This window comes from Taeniopygia guttata, chromosome 3, assembly GCF_048771995.1.
Source record: "Taeniopygia guttata chromosome 3, bTaeGut7.mat, whole genome shotgun sequence".
NCBI lineage: Eukaryota > Metazoa > Chordata > Aves > Passeriformes > Estrildidae > Taeniopygia > Taeniopygia guttata.
Window position 1 is genome coordinate 7529032 of NC_133027.1, and position 20180 is coordinate 7549211.

The 20180-nt window shown below is 37.1% G+C and overlaps 1 protein-coding gene across 1 annotated transcript; it reads left to right on the top strand.

Annotated features, from left to right (window-relative positions):
- Window positions 1-4351: 4351 nt before the first annotated feature.
- WDCP (WD repeat and coiled coil containing) lies at window positions 4352-19857 on the top strand. The gene is made up of 3 exons (XM_002188857.5): window positions 4352-6834; window positions 15632-15752; window positions 18015-19857. The coding sequence occupies exons 1-3, from the start codon at window positions 4915-4917 to the stop codon at window positions 18179-18181; spliced, it is 2208 nt and encodes a 735-aa protein (XP_002188893.4). The 5' UTR covers window positions 4352-4914; the 3' UTR covers window positions 18182-19857.
- Window positions 19858-20180: the final 323 nt, after the last annotated feature.

Sequence of the window (20180 nt, forward strand, 5' to 3'; positions counted from 1 at the left end):
CATATCCCTGAGGGTAGAAATGAGCTCACAGAATTATAAACTTCTACAAGAAGAGGCAAAACTTTTGTCTTGCTGTAGCAGTGTCTTGTCCATCATATGTGTCCCCATGCTAGGTGCTTCTATTTACAGATCAAGCCAGCCTGGTACTCTTGGCCAAGGCAGTTGTTCCAGAAAGGTAACACCAAGGGTCTGCACATATGAAAAAAAAAATCTTAGAAGTGGTGACTTTCCTTCCTGAAGGCTCCTTAGTTTGAATGTAGCTCACATAGCAAAGATGAGGAGCTTGCCTTTACACAGTAATTTGCATTTGTGGTTTTTTTTTAATTAACCAAACTTCTTAGCAATTTCTTAAATGTATTTTTATAAAAATTACAGTATTTCATTAGGTGTTTCCCACTTTACACAACATATGTACAAAAACGTGTAGCTGCTGAGTAAAATCCCATTCTGAGAGCAGGAAGAGCACACAGACATATCCTTGTCAGAAGAGCACTGATTTACAAGGCGTGGATCAGTGGATCTGCTCTGACAGATTTCATATTTTGTTTCTTTATTAACTGTGCATAATTTTTACATTCTATTCAATTTAGCTTATGACAGATAAGTACTTTTAAAAGTCAGATCTCAAGGCAAAGAAATGTCAGTGTGAAAGAATAAAGAGATTTAGTATGCATTTATTACGTAAATAAATACTCAAGCTTCTCAAAAGTGTTGAAGTCAATGACACACCTGCTTAAATTGGTGAATTCATGGTGAGTAGCTTTAAACAGACATACTTTTGAAGTAAAAATACCACCAAGTATTAGACATTTTATGAAACTGAGTTAAATTAATATTACTCTTACATTTTTATTACATATTGAGCTGGATCTCTCTTCCTCTGAAGTCACCAGGAATATTAACATCTATTTAATTAACTTGAAGCAAGATGTAGTCTGGAAGAATTATTTTACCATGACTAAAGGAGAAAACAAAGTCTGAAATTCAGCTTTTCCAGCAAGGCACTGAACTCATATCCACAGAGATATTTAGATACCAATCTACCACTGGACAAGAAATAGACAAGTAAATATATTTAAGAACCTGGAACTCATTAGCTGCGATCCATTTGGATACAAGAAGTATTCGCTCTTCCCTGAATAGCAAATAGAGCAATGTGGAAAAACATCAAAATAAATCAGTATTATAAAAAAAAGCAGCTCACCCTCTGCAATGATAAAGGTTGGATTAATTTTCCAACACTCATTATGAACCACGGGAACCCATGTCTACCAACTGGCAGCTATGTGCAACTCAGTGTTTAATTCTGGACTTTATGTATGACTTCTAAAAACCATCTCCTCCAAAGCACCAAGGACTGCCTGGCTGGAATTACTCTGCAGGAGAGAGCAGCCAAGGTGCCCCCAGCTGAAGCACCTTGTTTAAGCCAAAGGTGACATTCTGATCTCAGTCACACCAGAGCTAATCAGAGGCACAGAGATGCTAATAGATCAGAATCCAGCTTATTGTAGCTGTCAAGACCGTGGTTGGTCACTGAAGTGTCTCAGATTTCTAACTGTGGTATTTCCAGGTCAGTTTTCAATTAACAGTCTTTATTCTGAGTGTGTGCTATAGAGATCTGTGCAAACCAAGGTGATGGAAAAATATTATTTATATTTTTTTCAGAAAAATATGCTAACTGAATGAAGGGAACTTGTTTTTTTCCACTCATTATTATCCTGGTTTTTTTTAAATAAGGTTGTGGCAAACATAAGTTCGATGTCTCTTTTATTCGCTTTGTGACTTCTTTGATCCCCAGTACAACTTGTTCAAATTCATATCCCTGGCATAACTTAGGTTTTATTCCCCACTGTATATTTTACAAATCTTCCATTGTTTACCGTTTTTTTAAAGATATAAGCTGAAAGATAACCTTATCTCAAATGAATTTTCTCATACATGGTGTTTATGGGGTACCAGAGGATTCTGTTCTCACAGAAATTCCTTGCCTGCATGATTGCCTCTCACCAGAAGCATGAGAGGAAATTCTCCTTGAGATTCTCCAAATGGAGTCTGAGGTTCCAATTCAATTGCTACAGAATAGAGCTCACGGTGTGGCTAAACCCTGCAGACTTCAAGGAACACTGAGCCTTAGAGAGCTTTGAAAAGGCCACAGCAAATTCATACTTACTTGACTCCCCAGCTCCCTACCATGCCAGTGGAACTTTGTGGATGTTGCCATCTTTGTATCTATGTATCTCAGATAATTAATTAGAAATAAGTATGTTTCAGATGAAGTATTCTTCATATCTGTAAGTATGACTTCAGATTAAGTCCTATTTCCTAAAGCCTTCAGAGACAAATGAAAATCTCACTGTAGCTCTGCTGCAATATTTTTCAAGACTTCAGTGTCTGCGAGATGACCTGAATTCCAAAATTGAAGCTGATTCTGGCAAACTTACTGGCAAACCTCACATATTCAGCTTTGTTTTACCCTCTGATAATGTCATAGATACTGCTGAAGAACAAATGTTTTACGAGATGATGAAATTTAAAAAAAAACCCAACAGCAAATAAGTCCATTATCCATAGCAAAATATCTGAGCATTTCAGTCACACTGAGGCAGAAGTTTCTGCATCCAAACCACTTTTTAGGTTGCTAGAATCCAGCTGCGACAGTTTCGTTAGGATATTTAAAGCACAGTGGTGCAGAATATAGATGAGATACTGTGCCAAAGAATAGCTTTATCAGTTTCAGCAAAATACACCCAGAAGACATCAAAGCAGTGAAACACCAATATTTTAAAGTAAAACAAATATATATTATACAGACTCTGTCAATTTATGGAGCTGCTGGGATTGTATTTTAATGCAATCTATTCATTATAACTGCTATGAGTAAGAAATTTTCCCTAATATAAAAAAAACCCAATAATCCTGCTACAACTTGGAGGAAGTTGTCAGAGCTCCTAGTGAAACAGGTATGGCAGAGTGGCATCTGTGCCACAAAGAGTACGGTAAAATCATTAAAAAACATGGTTTCACCACAAGCACAGAGAAAGACCAAAGAATTTATGGGTCTTGCATAAAAAAGGATCTTCTAGCCTGCATATTAAGCTCTTTAATTTTTACCTATTCCAGTCATCCTTGCTGGCTTGTTCTTGAAAAATATAAAAAAGTTCTTATTTTGAATGTAATCTGCATTAAATAATTCACAAAAGAAAAAAAAAAGGTTGCAGTGAGTGAGCATGTGATATAATTACACCAATTTGGGACTTTACTGGTAATAACCATCCTCAGTAAATAAACCTGGAAAAAGGGTATTAAAAAATTCTTACAACAGAGGTCCAACTGCCTTCAACAAGACATTTGTTTTTCCTCAGGTGGTAATATACAAATATATGATGTATAAATGAGCTAAAGATGCAGAATGTGTATTGTTAATTCTTACATCTTTAACCACAGTGATTACATTGATAGCTTGTTAATCTTTGCCCAGGCTCAATTTATTCACTTTTTGTTAATTTACGAAGCAAGAGACACAAGTTACATGGAAGCTGAAAGGTAATGCACTGGCAAAATAAGAATTACAGAAAGATGCTGAGGATGGGATTCAGTTACCTGCTTATAAGCTTCTAATGCCATCTTAGACAGCCCAGGGACTATCTGGGGATCATCTCTTTGTTGCCAGCTGCCACCCCAGAATGGCACTACTCTTCTCTAAGTCCTATGTTGTACCTGCCAGCTCAGTGTGGCTGTCTGAGATATGCTAGGGCACTGAAAATACGAATGGTTGCTTATATTTAAGTTAATTAATCCCACCCTGACTAGTTATACTCACACTCTGTCCAAGCTAGCCCCAGAGAGGGCTGTGCTGAGGAGGGAACGATGGATTCACACAAGGCAGTCCATCTGGCCCGGCTCTGGGCCTGAAACAACACAGCCCACCCAAACTGCTGTATCCTCCCACGGCCCCACTGTGCTACAGCAATTTATTGGTTGGGTCTTTCGGTCTTTGACAACTCAAGGATCTTGCATGATGTTATGTTACATATTGTGGAAAATGCAGGGTTAGGAGAAACGTGAAATTTTTGGATTCCTCTCCACATTCTGTCTGTATAATGAGGGAACAGCCCTCAGATACAGGTGGCTGGGAAAGAAACAACTCAATATATATTTGTGGCTAGGAAGTATGTCCCAGTAAAATGAACACTACCACTTATCAGCTCTCTTTGCTTCCAGACTATGTACTTGGGTTTTTTTAGTTTGGATGTTTGTTTGGTTTTTTTTAAATCTCACCTTCCTCCATTCTTTTGTCACTACTAACAGAACAGAGCACGATTTCCTTTTTCTACTTTCCTTTCATAGCCATTTCAGATCTTGTCTCTTTGAAAGATGCTGCCCATCACAGATTGCAATCTGCCTTGTACAGTTCTCAGTTATGTTTAAATCTTATTTCATCCTTCAAAGGCTGGCTGAAAGAAGTGTCAGGTAATTATTTCAGGCTGTAGCTTAACACTTCAGCTTACCAGTGTATGATCTCTCTCTTTGGTAAAGACCTTCATTCACTGAAGGTCAGGGTATTAGTGTTATTTTTAAATATATTCCCAGCACTGAAGAGTTAAAAATAGCCTTCTACGAAAACGCACAGTAATTGGTTAAACCTTGTTAGCAATCACATGAAGATGATAACTCCTCCCAGGAAAAGACATAGCCAAAGCAGCTTTGACATGGATTTATACTTAGAAGAGCAGCTGCAGGCCTGCTGAGGAGTTCACAATATAGACTCTTGGATTATTAGCAGAAAATTAGCAGCTTGATACTGGAAAGGAAGGGAAGAAGACATGAAAAAAAAACTTGCTCATGGTGATCTGCAAGTGAATTCCATGGATTCTCTATTTTTGAACAATCACCATTAGAAAGAAGGCCTAAAAGATGGATCTGGGAAAGGCAAAGCTGCTGAGAACTGGCCTCAATGCTTTATATCAAGCTATCCACCCTGTGCATGGAATTGCCTGGACAGATGGGAAGCAAGTGATACTGACTACTTTATACTATCAAAATGGAGAGCTGAAGTTTGGAGACTCAAGCATTCTTGGTCAATTTGAACATGTACATGGCCTTTCCTGGGGCCCATATTGCTCTACAGACACCCCAGCTCTGCTCGCTGTTCAGCACAAAAAGCACGTAAGCATTTGGCAGCTGGTCTACAGCAGTGCAGAGAAGAAAAAGCCCTTGATTTCTCAGACTTGTGAAGTTGGTGAGCCATTTCCACTGCTTTCTCAGGGCTGTGTCTGGCATCCAAAGAAGGAGGTCTTGGCTGTGCTTACAAAACGAGATGCTTCAGTCTTGCATGCCGTTCGTACTGACAATACGCGGGTTAAGGCAGAGATCAAAAGCAGCGGAGTTATCCACTGTGCTTGCTGGACTAAGGATGGTAATCGTTTAGTAGTTGCTATAGGCAGTACTCTGCACTCCTACATATGGGATAATGCTCAGAAAACTCTAAATATCTGCTCCTTTTGCCCAGTTTTTGATGTGGGAGGTTATATCTGCGCTATAGAAGCCACTCTGGATTTCCAAATTGCTGTAGCTACTGAGCTTCCTTTAGATAACATCTGTGGTTTCAATGCAGGCATTGCATTTGATGTGCCCTCTGGTACAGAAGGTGTTTCTTTAATCTCACAGTCTGCTTTGGTGCTTGGTGACGAGGAATACTCCATGGACACACGAAGAAAGTCCATAGATTCAGACAGATCAGGTGTTGATTCAGTTGCTTCTTCTTCATCAGGTCCTGTGGATTTGACTCATATCCTTGCAAACCACCGTCGCTCTGATCCCAGTCCTCTCATTACTCTGAAACGCAAAGATTCTGCAGCAACAAATGGTCAAGATTCTTCTCACTTGATCTTGGTGACTTTTGAGAGGAAGGTAACAACCACCAGAAAAGTCACTATCCCAGGTATTCTGGTTCCTGATATAATGGCTTTTGACCTTAGAGCTCAGATTGTGGCAGTAGCCTCTAATACTTCTAATATTGTTCTGGTGTATTCAGTAACCTCTTCCTCCATGCCTCACATTCAACAAATCCAGCTGGAAAAAAATGAAAGACCAAAGGGCCTATGCTTTTTAACAGATAAACTCTTATTGCTTCTGATTGGCAAGCAGAGGTTCCCTGATCCTAATCTCATTCCATCTTCAAGTTCAGACAGGTATGTAATACGTCTTATGGTCAAAGAATTGATGCTGGAAGAAAATTCTTCAGCATTTCCTGATACTAAACAGAAAATGTTTTATAACTTTGAATCCTCTGTTAATATACCTGGGAAAAGAAAATTCTTTGAGAACCTTGCCACAGAAGACCAACCTCAAAGCAGGGAATTGTTAATACCAAGAAGCACAGTTATTCAGTCTCCAAGTGGCAGGAGAAGACTCATTGAAGAAGTAAAGAGCCCTAGTTATGAGCAGAGCTCTTCATCAAGTGTGAGTGACCTGGATGAAAAAAGGCTCCCAGGTGACTCTTTGGTGGCCTTGGAAACATTGGATGCTGAACCTATGAATTGCTCAGTGTCTCTTCGTGGTTGTGGATCACCTAGCAGGATTTCCAGCAGACCAACATCCCCTAAAGTGCAATTCAATGTGATCCAAGAAGCATCAAATTATCCTAAAAACAACAATTTGCCAAGTGAAAGGGGAATGAGCCACATATCTAGAAATTTAGAGAGACTTTGTGGCAGTTTCAATGAGTTACAGCTGAGTCTTTCCGAAATATCAGACCTCGCTAGGAACGGGAGGAGGATATCTTTGGCCTACCCGTGCTCCCAGGAACCGCCTGTCGTGCACGTCACCTACCAGGTAACGTTTTGTCAGCTTAGAAATACTGTGATAGGAACCAGATTTTTAAACAATCTTGTATTTATTTACCTTTAAACCAGGAGGATGCAGTTTATTCTTATCAACCCATAAGAAATGTAACCTAGGTTTGGCATCCAGCTTAATTTAAAATTGAATTGTTATTTGTCATTGGAATGACAACTCAGGATGATGTGGATAGTTTAAAGGATACCTAACATGGGAGATTTGTCTGTTTATTCTTTGATCATGCACAATTTTCTTGTGCTAGACACTGGCTGATTTTGTGTGCATCTGTCAGAAAGAACAGAGCCAGAGTTGTTAATCTACAAAAGGCTTATATTTTAGTTTTGTGCAGAGATAAGCTGATGAATGGGGGGCTACAGTAGCTTACCAGAAATGTAATGTTTAAACCTGAGCTCAAATCCAGGGTCTGAAGATAGCCAGACTCAAAGGAAGACTAAAACAAAGTATTGAATCTCAATTTATGGAAAATTTAAATGGACATCACATGAATTTGGCTTATTTCTGCTTTGATTTCTCAACACTATTCTTTGCAAAATTAGATGTACTCAATTTGTAAAACACATAACCACTTAAAATTTTTGGGAAAAAAAGCCTCAAACAAACAAAAACCTTCCAATCCATCAATATGTAATTATGATTTCATTAAATAAATATAAGAATTTCAAACTATCATGTTCCTATCTACCCTTGTTTTGGCAAATTTCCTCCTGGCTTCAATAAGTATTTCAACTAAGGAATGTAGGTTGGGTAATTATTTCTACTGTTTTTAATATTATTCATAGGAATACCAACGTTATACTGATCAGATTTTTGAACATGCTGATGATAATGATAAAACTGGTATCCCTTTCAGGATGTAGATGTCAATTATAAATGCATTCTTATTTACTGCAACATAAGCAGCATTATGTCAAAATAATACACTGCATTGTGATGATGCTGAAGAAAATTTTAACTTTAAAGGAATCCATATAGACATCTAAGAACCCCTCCTTAAACAGTCATTAAAGGAATGGTGACTCAATTCAGTCATGGTCATTACATTCTAGCAAGCATTTACTTGGCATTTAAACAGATTCTGGCATGTTGGGTTGTCTGGATAAAAGCAAAACTTTCGATATGAATTAGTCAATAATTTAACTTGAACACATTATACAAATTCTGGTGGAAAAGTAACATGTCTATTTTAAATAATTTAGGATTTTATTGGCCAAGAAGCAAGCCCTTATGTTCTGCAGTATGTTCAGATTAATTTTGATTTCTTAACATAAATCAACTAATTTATTTAGCAAGCAGCCCTGTTTCTAGGAGTCAATTGGATTAACCTTTCCCAAGAGAAGTTTTATTTGTGACACATAACATTAATCTAAGATCTGAAGTCGCTGTGCACGTGCTTACACAAGAAGTAAGAATTAGTTAACCTGTTATTTTTCTTTGGAAAGAACAACAAAAAAAATTAGGTATTTCTAAAATACTGCTATAAAAACTATGTTTAGAAAGGAATACTTATTTACCTGAATGGGTTAGTTTCACATTAAGCCAGCAGCAAGCACTGCTAGCACTGCATTACAATGACTCGGAAAAAGTGCCACAAATGCCTTCCCACACACAGCTTTCCTGGGGAGCTCTCGACTAATGCCCTGTATAGCTCACCCCTCTTCTGAAATCTAACAAGATCACAGCATGATGCCAAAAAATAATGAAAAATAGACTTGGCAGAAAGGTCTACAGACAGGGAAATATTTGCTTCATAGGCAGCTAATAATTTTCAGAGAAATGGTTGTTTTGATTAGTTTATATTCAGACATCTGAACCCTGTTCCTCCTCCAGGAGTTGTTTAGTGCACTGTGAGCTCAGAGACCAGCTGGGCTGTGGGTTCCAGCCAGACACTGTGTTCACAGAGCAAAAAGTCAGGAAATAGCTTTATGGCCTTATGATATAAATATCAGCCAGTGGAAAACTTTCTAAGCTTTAGGAACACTGCAGTCCAGTCAATAATATGGCCATTATCTTCCAGCTCTTTGTGCCAAGTGCATGTCTTCTTAAGTGTCTCTATAACCCCCAGCTCAGTACAGGTTCAGTCTTGATTGAGAAATCTATTGTACTAAAGAATATAATGATCAGAACTGCATAACCATATTTATACATTTAAAAAATAAAATGAAAGTTTAAAATATAATGGTTAAAAATGTAGCAATAATTAATGAGCAATTATGAACAGTGTTGTGCAGAAGCGTTATTGACATATTTATGTGTACTTCCTGTTCTGCTTACAAAACTAAAAAAACAGAAACATTAATTACTTAATAATTCATAATGTTTGCTCATTTAACAGTCTTCAAAACCTTTGTTTATCCTGTTAGTGCAAGTCTGCCTTTAACTCCTCTGAAGTCACATCTATGCAGTGCTACCAGAATTTGTATTCTTTGTAGCCCATAGCCATAGAAGAAAACCACGATCAACACTTTGGAAATGTCACTGCACTATCACTTTTGTAATAGCATTCAGCCACCAGAGGTAACTTGATCATTCAACCCTGAAAAGCAAATATTATTGCTCTTTCATCACATACAGGTTTGTGATTCAGAGGAATGTGGGAGGGCAGACAGACAAATGCAATAAGAAGACATTATTTAAAAAGAAAAAAAAAAAAGAAGAAGGATCTGTCACAGATTTTTTTCTGTTTCATATTGCAAAAAGATACTTTTATCATCCCTTTCCTCCAGAAAAGAAACAGCTGCAGCATATTTAAACTAGTCTCATTCAAAAGCTAATTACAGTGGAAATAAAGCCAATCTGGATCTCAAATTAAAGGCATTTAGGCAAACCTCTCCAGGAGGAACATTCGTCTTAATCTGAAGAATATCTTTAAACTCCTACATTTTGTTCACAAGCAGTATGATGTCAAAAGTTTATATCACTGATAGCATACATTGTATAATTAAATAGGATATAATAACTTTTCAGCAATTAGTCACAATGACTTTCTTTTCTTAGCACTGACCAATAATTATACATAAGTAAATTTGTACTTTTATAGTATCTTCATACAATTTACTATGGGAAACTATTGCCAGCTGCAAAGGTCAGCTACAAAATAAATGTGGTATTTTTTCTTTTTACACATATCTAGGAGATGAACAGAAAGGATCCAAACATATGGCAGTAAAGCTCTGATAGAAATACATGATGTAAAGAAGGGGAACGTAAGAAGGGCACAGTAAAATCAGTGAAGACCAGGCTAAAATGATGAGCTGTAATAAGACCATGAACCCTCCTGAAATCCAAAGGGCAATCTTGACTCGGGTTGAGCAATAGAAAGTAAGTCATGAAAATGATGGAAGAGGAAGCTGATATGACTTCTCCCTGGAGTAAGAAACTAGTCAGCTATCCTGAAATTTAGAAACAAGAGATTTAGGATGACTGTAAAAGAAAGACCTGCAGTAGTCAAGAGAAAGTGTGATTAATGCATGGATAACATTTTGAGCAAAGGTTGAGGAATTTGTGTGATTAATGCAGGGATAACATTTTGAGCAAAGGTTGAGGAATTTGTTATGAACAAATTCTGTCAACAGTGTTCCGAAACTGATCAATAGCAGACAAGCAGGGGCTGTAGAGGAGACGCAATTCCTTTTGTTAGAGCAGATGATTTGTTTGTTGGATACGCAGGTGCAAAAGGAAAGGAACATGCAATGTCAACAATGAAGCCAAGTTATCATAGTGCACAAAGAAAGCAGAGATCATACATAAAGATCATGGAAGCACAAGCACAAAAGCTGCATCTTAGATGACAGTACACCTGAAACAGTAGTTGCAGAACTATTAACAGAGAGCCAAGAGGAGAGAAATTCCAGCATCATGTCACCAGGAATGCTGATGTGCCCTATAAATGCAAACTGCCCTGGGATTTAAGCACCTCTGAGCACCTCAGATCTCTTCCAGCATAAACATTTTACAGGCTTATGCTTCTCTGCCAGGTTAATTAAGGTTGCAATTGGAACATCCCACATAAGGGTAATGAAAGGAAAGATATCAATATCTCCACCACAATAAAAACAGAATCTACCAAAAAGCAGGCAGCAATCACAGCAACAGTAGAAATAATGACAGGGCAGGGCAGCAGTGCAAGCTGTCAGACCTAATGAACACTACCTGTGGCAATGCTGCACAAAGCACAATGAGAATGTAAATCATAATTCTCCTTCCTCTTCAATGCTCTCTTCCTTAGCTGTTAAGGTGTCTTTTATTGTCTTCGAGGAAAGAACTCCCACATCTAGCTAATTTACTAGTTTTTTCTCATCCTGCACAATGAATATGGGGGCAAGGTAAAAGCAAGCTGACTAATGGCTACTAAGGTATCAAACCTGAAATCACCAGTGTATTATAACACAGTTGAAGTTGAGTGTGTAAAAGAAATAAAACAGAATCCTAGACAACTACAGCACTATTCACTGTACAATGCATGTACTAATCTGATACCTTTCCCTTATAAAAGAACAGATTATTAACACAAAGGAGATGAAGAATATTTAAAATACCTATAATTCAGTACAGTATTTGAAATCATGCCACAAGGAAAATTATTTGTTCAATAGCAGAAAAAAGGGATTAATAGAAGAAAAATAAGATGGTTAAGGAATTAGCTGCAATGGAGATAGTAATAGTTATACCAATAAAGAAGAACATGGAAAAAATTACTAGTGGATTTTCTCATGATGGATTTTCAGTGTCATCTAAAAGTTTCATTAATGATCTGCTGAGTTATGCTTATAATATCTGCATATAACATAAAGTCAGTAATATTTTCAGTAAAGGATCAGGTTTTCACACTTGTAAATTGACGACTATTATTTAACATCAAAAATAAATTTTTTAAAAAAGATTGAAATTAATGAAATTAACTAATATAAAGGGCATAGTAATATATTCCAGGATTAAGAGATGAAATTTCTGCTTTTGTACCTGTTATGTGACCACAAGATGACTGTGAATTTAAAATAGAGTAGTGTTATGGAAAGAACGAAGGCAGTGTGTGGGCACATCAGTGAGGCATATCCTTCAGCAGGTAATGAGCACCGGGCACACCGCCGGCAGGTCTCATCTGAAAAACATTTTACATTGCTAGACATCCATGGGCAAGAAGAACACATTGAGACTTTAACTGATCACTAACTCAGTGTCAATAAAAACAATTCAGACTTGTAGCACACTCTCATTTACCTCACTGTTTCATCAGTTGTTGAATTTAAGTTCATTAAGATGATCTCAGCATGTAGGGGAGTGTAGGCAGTGCATTAGGAAATACAAGACAAATGAAGAAAAGGTCAAGAGGCAGAACCAGCTCCAGCTGACTCTCAGGGGGGTTCAAAAAAGGGAGAGAAGGCACATTCACTTACCGTACAGTATGAAAACTGCACATACGTGAGATATAGAACATCTCATCCAGGAATCCTTTTGCCTTAGCATTCATGTTTTTGTCTTACATATTTGGAATGCAAAATGTGAGTTTGAAAGACAGTTTGGCACTTTTGTGATGGGCTGGCTGCTGCCCAGAACACCCTTTATAGGCTATAAAATCTGATCTAGGCAGGCTGACATGGGTGAGGGAAAACAATTATTGAATTAACCATTTCTTTTTGCTGGGTTTTTGTTGAGGGAGAGTTGGACTTGACTCCTTGACTCCTACTACAGGAAGTTGGCTAAAGAAACTTAACCTGAAAATATACACTAATGTATGTGTAATGTATGTATATTTGCTTTTTCTGTGATTGACATGCTTTTTGTCTACCAATAAGCTTTGTTCTAGGATAAAGAAACTAACACAAGAGATTTTAATCTCAGAATTTCAAGTCCTCTGATTCTTACTGGAGATAAATAACAACATAGCTAAAACAGACATGGATTTTGGGAAGAGGTAGATTAAATCTAGATTTGGCTAGAAGATTGTCTTTGGGTTACAGCAGGAAAGTGGGAAATACCAAGGCAAGCTTTAGTTGTATCTCTAACTCTGTCACAAATTACTTCCATGACCTTGACTAAATCTCTTAAGCTCCCTGTGTAATGGTATGATCATCTATAAAAAGGGGATACTAAGAGTTACCTGCCTCACAACAAGGTACAGGTTTAAATCAGTTAATCTGTGATACGACATGTGTGAACACATTCCTCCAAGAGAAGGCACATTATCATCACTTAAACTAAGCATTAAAAAAAAAGGCTAAATAATTAGATTATAACAGAGAAGTATTCTTGACCTGACAGAATTTGTAAAAAAAGTAAAAAATAAATGTAAAATATGATTATGCTTATCATTATAAACAGAAACATATGAGAGAGAAAATAGCTCATATTAACACTGACAAGCGATGAAAAGACAAACAACCAAGACTTGATCTTTCAGGTCTGTACTTGAAAAATTGTTTAGGATAAAAAAATAGGTGTTGTGCAGTTTTGTGTATACAAAAAGATCTTCTACTACCAATGGCTGTTCCAATAATAGTGTGCAATGCTATGTAGGAAACAAATTAGAACAAAGTCATCTTGAGTATACATTTCTATATAACTGATTTCAAATCAGCTAGATAATTTTCTGATAATTCTTGAGTTGAAGCATATCTATGTGAAAAATGGACCACTTGGGTCAAGGCAATGAGCTTGTCTCATGTATTGTCCATCTTTTACTATAATTCATGAGCTGAAGTTCCAATTTAAATAAACTCTGCTATTCCAACCTGAACTCAGTAAAATGAAATAGTTGTTAGATGTGTGTCATGGTTTGACAATGTGCTAGTCCACAATCTGCAGCAATGATAAAGTTTTGCACAAATACCTGCACAGGCAAAGAACATCTTTGCAGTCCCTATGCAAAGCACACATTCACTGCTGAACATTCAGCCCATTGAGTTTCAGGTGTGTTTAGGTTCAATAGAGTATAGTACTGTAGTACTAACTTGGAAATATCTAAATACCTAAAAATTACAAAGAACTTTGCTTATATTGTTACAGCTGTAACAAAAAGTTGCTATAGGCTTATGAGTAAGAAAATTATACTTCCTTGATGTATTCCTTAGGTATGTCCTTTATTAATTATGCACCAACAAATTTCTAGTTGTTTTGAATGTGGAAAAAAGATGAGAAGACCTTTGAAAGCTGGAAAGTTAGTGTTTTTAATGGAAAGATATTTTTATTGTTCTTATGTAAAAAATCAATCATAAATAAATAACAATCAGCCGTAGACTGTCTGCATGCACAGTTTGTAGCAGAGTGGAGAAAATTACATTTGCAACAGTCAGCAGACATTGTGACTTAAGAATTCAATGTAGTTGCATGACAGCACAGGTACCGTGTACAGAAAAGTGAAAGGGATTGATTTAGAAAGGTTGTTACACAGCAAAAAAGCACAGATTCACAGAGAGCAACTGTCAAAAGATAGCACAATTAGAAATGAAGACAAGCATTACAAGAGACATTTATTTTGTCAAAGGTTAGATTACTGTGCACACAAATTGAAGATGCAGTTGTGAATTCATTCAACCATAAGCTTCACATTAGCAAGAAAAATTCAAGGGTGTGAAGTAGACACAGACAGAGTAGGACTAGTACAGGAGTTAGGATAGATGAGATCCTGTCAACTCATTCTGAAATATTACCTTGGATCCCTTTTGAATGTATGAAACAGAGGGGTCTATGAAATTGGGTAAATAGACTGTCCATTCATAACAAATATGTAAAATCCGGGGGTATTGCACACATAAAGATGCCAAAGAAAAAGAAACAAAGCAAAACATAACACATGGAACTACACAGGGAGAAAGCATGGAATGAACAAAATGAAGTTCACAGGACAAAGTATAGTAATATTATTTAGCAATATTATTTAGAAGAAAATGTCCCATTCACATCTATTTCATAATGACATTGAGTCATTGGAAACTTTTCAATGTTAAAAGGACTTTTAAATGATAGTAGATAGGAAAACGTAAATTCAAATATATATCCACTCCATGACCATAGTAGGTCAACAATTTTTTGTCCTCGCACCTTGCAGTAACTAGAAAGATGAAACACAAAGATATTGATTCTCAGGGCCACCTAAATTTCATGAAGCACAAACAAGCCACCTTTATATTCAAGTGTGTTCTTTCAGTGAATATCAGAGCAAATTCCAAGGCTGTAAATCCATGCGGTCCCTCTCTCAAAGCAAGTTACAGGATTCCCAAGCTACCTTGATGTGAGAGCTTTTCAGAGAGACTGTTGCTAGGTCCAGTCTCTTTGCAATACTCCTTGTGCCAAAATAACCCTGAGGTTATTTTGCTAGGGTGGAATAGCTGCCCAATGGCTCTCAAACCCACCCACACATACAGCTGAAACTGAGCAGAGTACTCACTTATTCTGGCAGCATCAGGATCAGCATTATTCTAGGTGTGATACATTCCCTTCCACCTAACTGGCTTCAGGCAGGGAGGCCCAACAGACACACGGATGTCCAGCCCAGGACAATACATGTTCAGGGCTGAGGCAGCTTTGAGCTGCAAAAGCTTACCAAATGAAAACCAAAGAGGCATTTTTATCCTCCTCATGTGGGACGATGAGATTGTGCTTAGAATGGGTCCTGCATGATGATGTCATCTATAAACTGTAGGAAAGACAGAGAAAAAAAAGGCAAAATTACTAAAGAACTGAAAGGAGTAAGAGCAGAGGAATGGCTATAAGTACTTGGGCTTGATGTCTAAGCCATTAACAAGATCTTTTTTTTACCTATATGGATATGAAGAAAAGCTTTTCAAATGGATCAATTACTGAAGAAACAAAAGACGTTCTCCTCTGTGATGGCAAGATTCATTTGAGTTTAGTCCAGCAGCTGTTTGATCTGCCTGTTATTGAAATGAAACACGGTACGTTCTTTTTTTATTTCTGCTATCTGGTTTCACCTGAGATTTTTAGCATATAAAAGAGTCATTTGTGATAGAATAATTACCCCAGACCCTAGTAAACTGAGCTAACTAACTTCTTTTGGCATGTGTGTCTTTTCCCTTGTCTGAAATAGAGCAGAGTATCTTGAAATCATTTAAATGCTAAGTAACTGCAAACCTACCTATTAACAGAATAATATGTATGCTTTCAGCAAAAACAAAAACTGAAACAAAAATCTTTCTAAACCTCACCAAAATCCTGCAAAATTGTAAGGTTTGGATGAGAAGCAGTTGTGTAGCTCTTTATTCAGTTCTAGATGGTACTTGCTTATATTCCTAAAAGTTTCTTTTGACACAAGACATAAATATTAAATGTGAAGTTTAAAAATATCACTCCCATCCTTTAATACTATGTAATTAAAGGGTATGTAATGAAGAGCATGCTTGTATTATAATGATAGCCTGGCATTTTTACTATGAGTAAACACTTAAGCATTAATAGATTGGAGGGAAAAGCTTCACAACTGTAAGTCAAATTCATGTCCAGAGCAATGCTGTTAAGATCATCAGAGTTAAAAGAGCAATGAGCTCGGCCTCATTGTTTGCACTTTAAGCCCAGGAACATTACCTGTGCTAAATTCAGACTGTCGTGTAGTGCCCTGGTAGGAGCACACAAGAGTCTCTCTTTTTGGCATATCGTCATAATAATTGTTCGCAGTAAAAGGGTACTACACACTGCACACATTTTTTCCACTGAAATATTCTGTAGGATATGCTTTCAAGCAAGTGTTACAAATGACACTGAGAATTTACAGCATTTCAATGTGCTTCATCAATTTGAAGAACAATGGAATATTCATTTAGACCATAGAACTTCCACTTTCAGGGCCTCTGCTCACAGAATCTGAAGTCTTTTCAGATTTAGAAAGAAAGTATTAAGAGCAGAAGATTAAAGATCCATGGTTTGGAAAGACAATCTTCTTATGATGTAACAGGTAACATGACAACATACAACCACCCTGGAAAAGTGCTTTGTTAGTAGCTAAAGAAGGGGAGATTTACCTTCTCCAGGAGCACGCTTTGTTATGGCTGACAAAAAATAAAAATGGTTCATTTGGATTTTCTACAGTTCCTTTTTTCATATTCCATTTCAAAACAGTTTTATATCCCAAAATCAAAAATCCCAACACAGAACCTAATAGGGCTTTCTTTCATTAATGTCCCAGTTAATGCCCCTGCTCAGTAATGACAGAATCACATGCTCTAAGGAAAGGGCTCCCCCAATGGTTTTAACTTGCCACAGATTTTTTTTCTGTACAGTGTCAAATTGGAAAAAAAAAATTAGAGAATTCACTTTTTGCTATGAGAACTACAATATCCAGCAAGAAAGAAAGCCAGATGAATCACTAAAGAAAGTATATATAGCTTCCTTTTTAAGCCAATTTGCTAAGAAAAGTAAAAAAAAAAAAAAAAAAAGTGGAAAAAAAGTGGAGGGAGGCTTTTTTTCTTCTAGGCAATACAGAAAGAGAACCTAAAAGGTTTTGAAGTATTTTGGTTTTTAAATCTTGTCCCCTTTTTTTTAAAAAAAAAAAGGATTAAAATGTAATTCACATTTTGTTCATTCTCTTTAGAAGAAGACTCCATAATAATTAAAAACCAATAAATTTTAGTGTAGCAGCTTTTGTAAATAATCTTCAAGGTGTAACTTTCTTCTATTTGCTATGTGAATTTGAAAACATATGGAACAAACTTGGTTTGACAGTAATGAGATGGAGACCCCTACTCCTTTCTAGACCAAGTACAGCACAATCATTTTTGTTGGCAATTTTTCCAGTTTTTATAATCTCTTCATCATTTGGGTAGAGCAGATGAGTGAAAAGGCTAACCAGAAGTAGATGTCATTAGAACAAAAGCCAGCTGAAAGACTGGCTGAGTTTTCAGAAGATGAAGGTACCTTTAGTTTATTAGAACTAGCAAAGATGCACTTGTGTTTGAACTTAATTTAAATAAGAGACAGAATGCCTCAAACCTTGCAAGAGCTTTCATTTAGCCCCTCACTGCATTTGCACAAAGGTGTGCTGACCATGGATTGTCAGACCTTAATGTCATTAGCCTAATAAGGCTTTAGTGCACAAAAAGAAACCCTGCTCTGCCTGCGTGCTCACTGACTTTTAAAAACGTGCTTTTACATTTATGTAACCACAGCAGTGCACTCATTTTCTTCTTCTTGCTTAATTTTTGTAGGCTCCTCTTGGATTGTGCTCACTGCAGACAAGGACGGCTTTGTGCCATTAATATTCAAAGCCACACAAGAGATAATCATAAGGGATGGAACTGACAGTTCAGAAGTCTGTGGAGGTCACTCCCACAAAAAAAGCATCCCAATGCGACCACCAAGCAGAGTGACATAACTTCTGAACAAAGCACCCCAATGACCTTCTTTTCTCCTACAATACAGAGCCATTCTGTGGCCACAGACACTGAGAGACTAGAAAGCTGTCTTCACTACATTCTGTGTATTGTAACTGTAAAATCTGTGGCATGGTTACACTATACAACCACATCCTCGGGTTGGCTGGACCCTCACTATTCCCTATGGAAGGACTGGACCTACAGTGAAGTTCACCACAGCTCCTGTTATTAATGGCCGGAGCCAAAAATCAATTGTCTACTTTGACTGAGGTCAGGATGTTCTTGGAGGAACAGTATTATGCTAAAAATCATGCAGTAATAACAAATCTAGCTGGTGCAGGTGTACAGTTTACATAAAACCTGAAGAAAATACAACTAAAGAGCTTTTATATTCATTAAGGAAAACCAGAATAAGGAAAAAAAACAAAAAGAAAATTGCTTCAGCCTCTTTTCTATACCAGCTGGATCCCATGGAAACCTGCAACATTTTCAGAAATGACTAATTTTTATATGAAAATGTTCCAATACTGAAAAGGCTGCATCACTGTCTCCTGTCAGTGTCTTACACAGCATGTAGATTTATACATGCACACAGAAGAGAAAGAAAAAATCTTGCAAGATAAATTGAGGATCAAACATGTTGAATGTAAATTTCAGTTGGCTAAACGCAGGTATATACACTGAGCCTTTCATCTACGCTCCTGCATGATCAGTCAAAAAAAGAAAAGCACTTCTAATACCAGATTATTCATGCCCTAACAGAGATTTCTAAAACTGATTGTGGTGAACTGTCCCGGTTAAATATGTAAACAAGTGCCTGTTCCTTTCCACTGACTGCAAACGCAAGCAGGGGGACTGGTCTGAACACAAACATCTGCTTTTAGCCAGGTGAACCTCACCCTCAGAGACAAGAGACAACACAAATACGGGTGAGAGTCAGGCAGGCAGATCCATGGAAACCAAACTGTTGTGATTATGGTGATAGAAATAGGCATAAGGGAAGAACTTAATGAACTCCCTAACTTTTCCTCATTGAAATGCAAAGAGAAGGATAAAGTAGAGTGAGCAGGCAGCCATGTGTGCAAGGGCATTTTGTACTGCTGGAACCATGCAAAGGCGTGCCTGCTTCACCCTGTACAGCCAGGGAGACAGACAAGGAAGGACACTTAAGTTACTATTAGGAGTTATTTTTCATACTGTGCATTTTGGGTCTTGTTAATACTCCTGAGGAGTCTTTTTTCCCCTCCTGGGAACTGTGGCAAGCCCATTCATAGGGCACAAAAACTAAAATCCAGTTACAATCCTTCACCCCACACAAAAGCTGGATCAAGACAGTAGATCTACATTCTGAAGGACCTTAAACTGTTTGGAGGTTTGGCATTAGTACCATTGCAGTGATGCAGACAGGAATCTCATAAGGAAGTATTTCAATTCTTGAAATAAGTAAACAGTTTCATTTAATTGAATTCAATGTCTTCTTCATGCAAGTATCCTCCCACGGACAAAGGAATCATCATTCTAAATCACCTACAACCACAGGCATGCAATACAGCAAAGTACATTTGTACTACCTTGTTTGTAAAGATATCTTTAAGCAGACTCAAGAAACATTCCTGATTGTAAAAAAAAAAATACTAAACAACAAATAAATATGACTTTTTAAGTATTAAACACATCAGTTACTTTATAGTTATTGAGTTAATTGGATTTCCTGCTTCTTTGCATTAGAATTGTGTTCAAATGGGTATTTGTATTGCTACTGCTTTAAGAATTTGATGTAAGTCATGCTTTCCTTCACTGAAATCAGCACAAATCACTGAAATAAAATACGTAACACAAAGGTTCACAGACATGGTGAGGGAAGACATGATCAGATTTCTAAAGGACATAGCACATTTCAAGGCAGCAGATGTTTCTAATCCTGCAAATACCCTTGAATAACATCCTTGTGTCTCATAAGTCCTGGGTATTTACAATGCTTATGTTATGGCCAATCAA

Coding starts and splice junctions, on each gene's coding strand:
- WDCP (XM_002188857.5), top strand. CDS start 4,915: ATGGATCTGGGAAAGGCAAAGCTGCTGAGAACTGGCCTCAATGCTTTA. Junction 6,835..15,631: donor TCGTGCACGTCACCTACCAG/GTAACGTTTTGT, acceptor ATGGATATGAAG/AAAAGCTTTTCAAATGGATC. Junction 15,753..18,014: donor TGTTATTGAAATGAAACACG/GTACGTTCTTTT, acceptor TAATTTTTGTAG/GCTCCTCTTGGATTGTGCTC.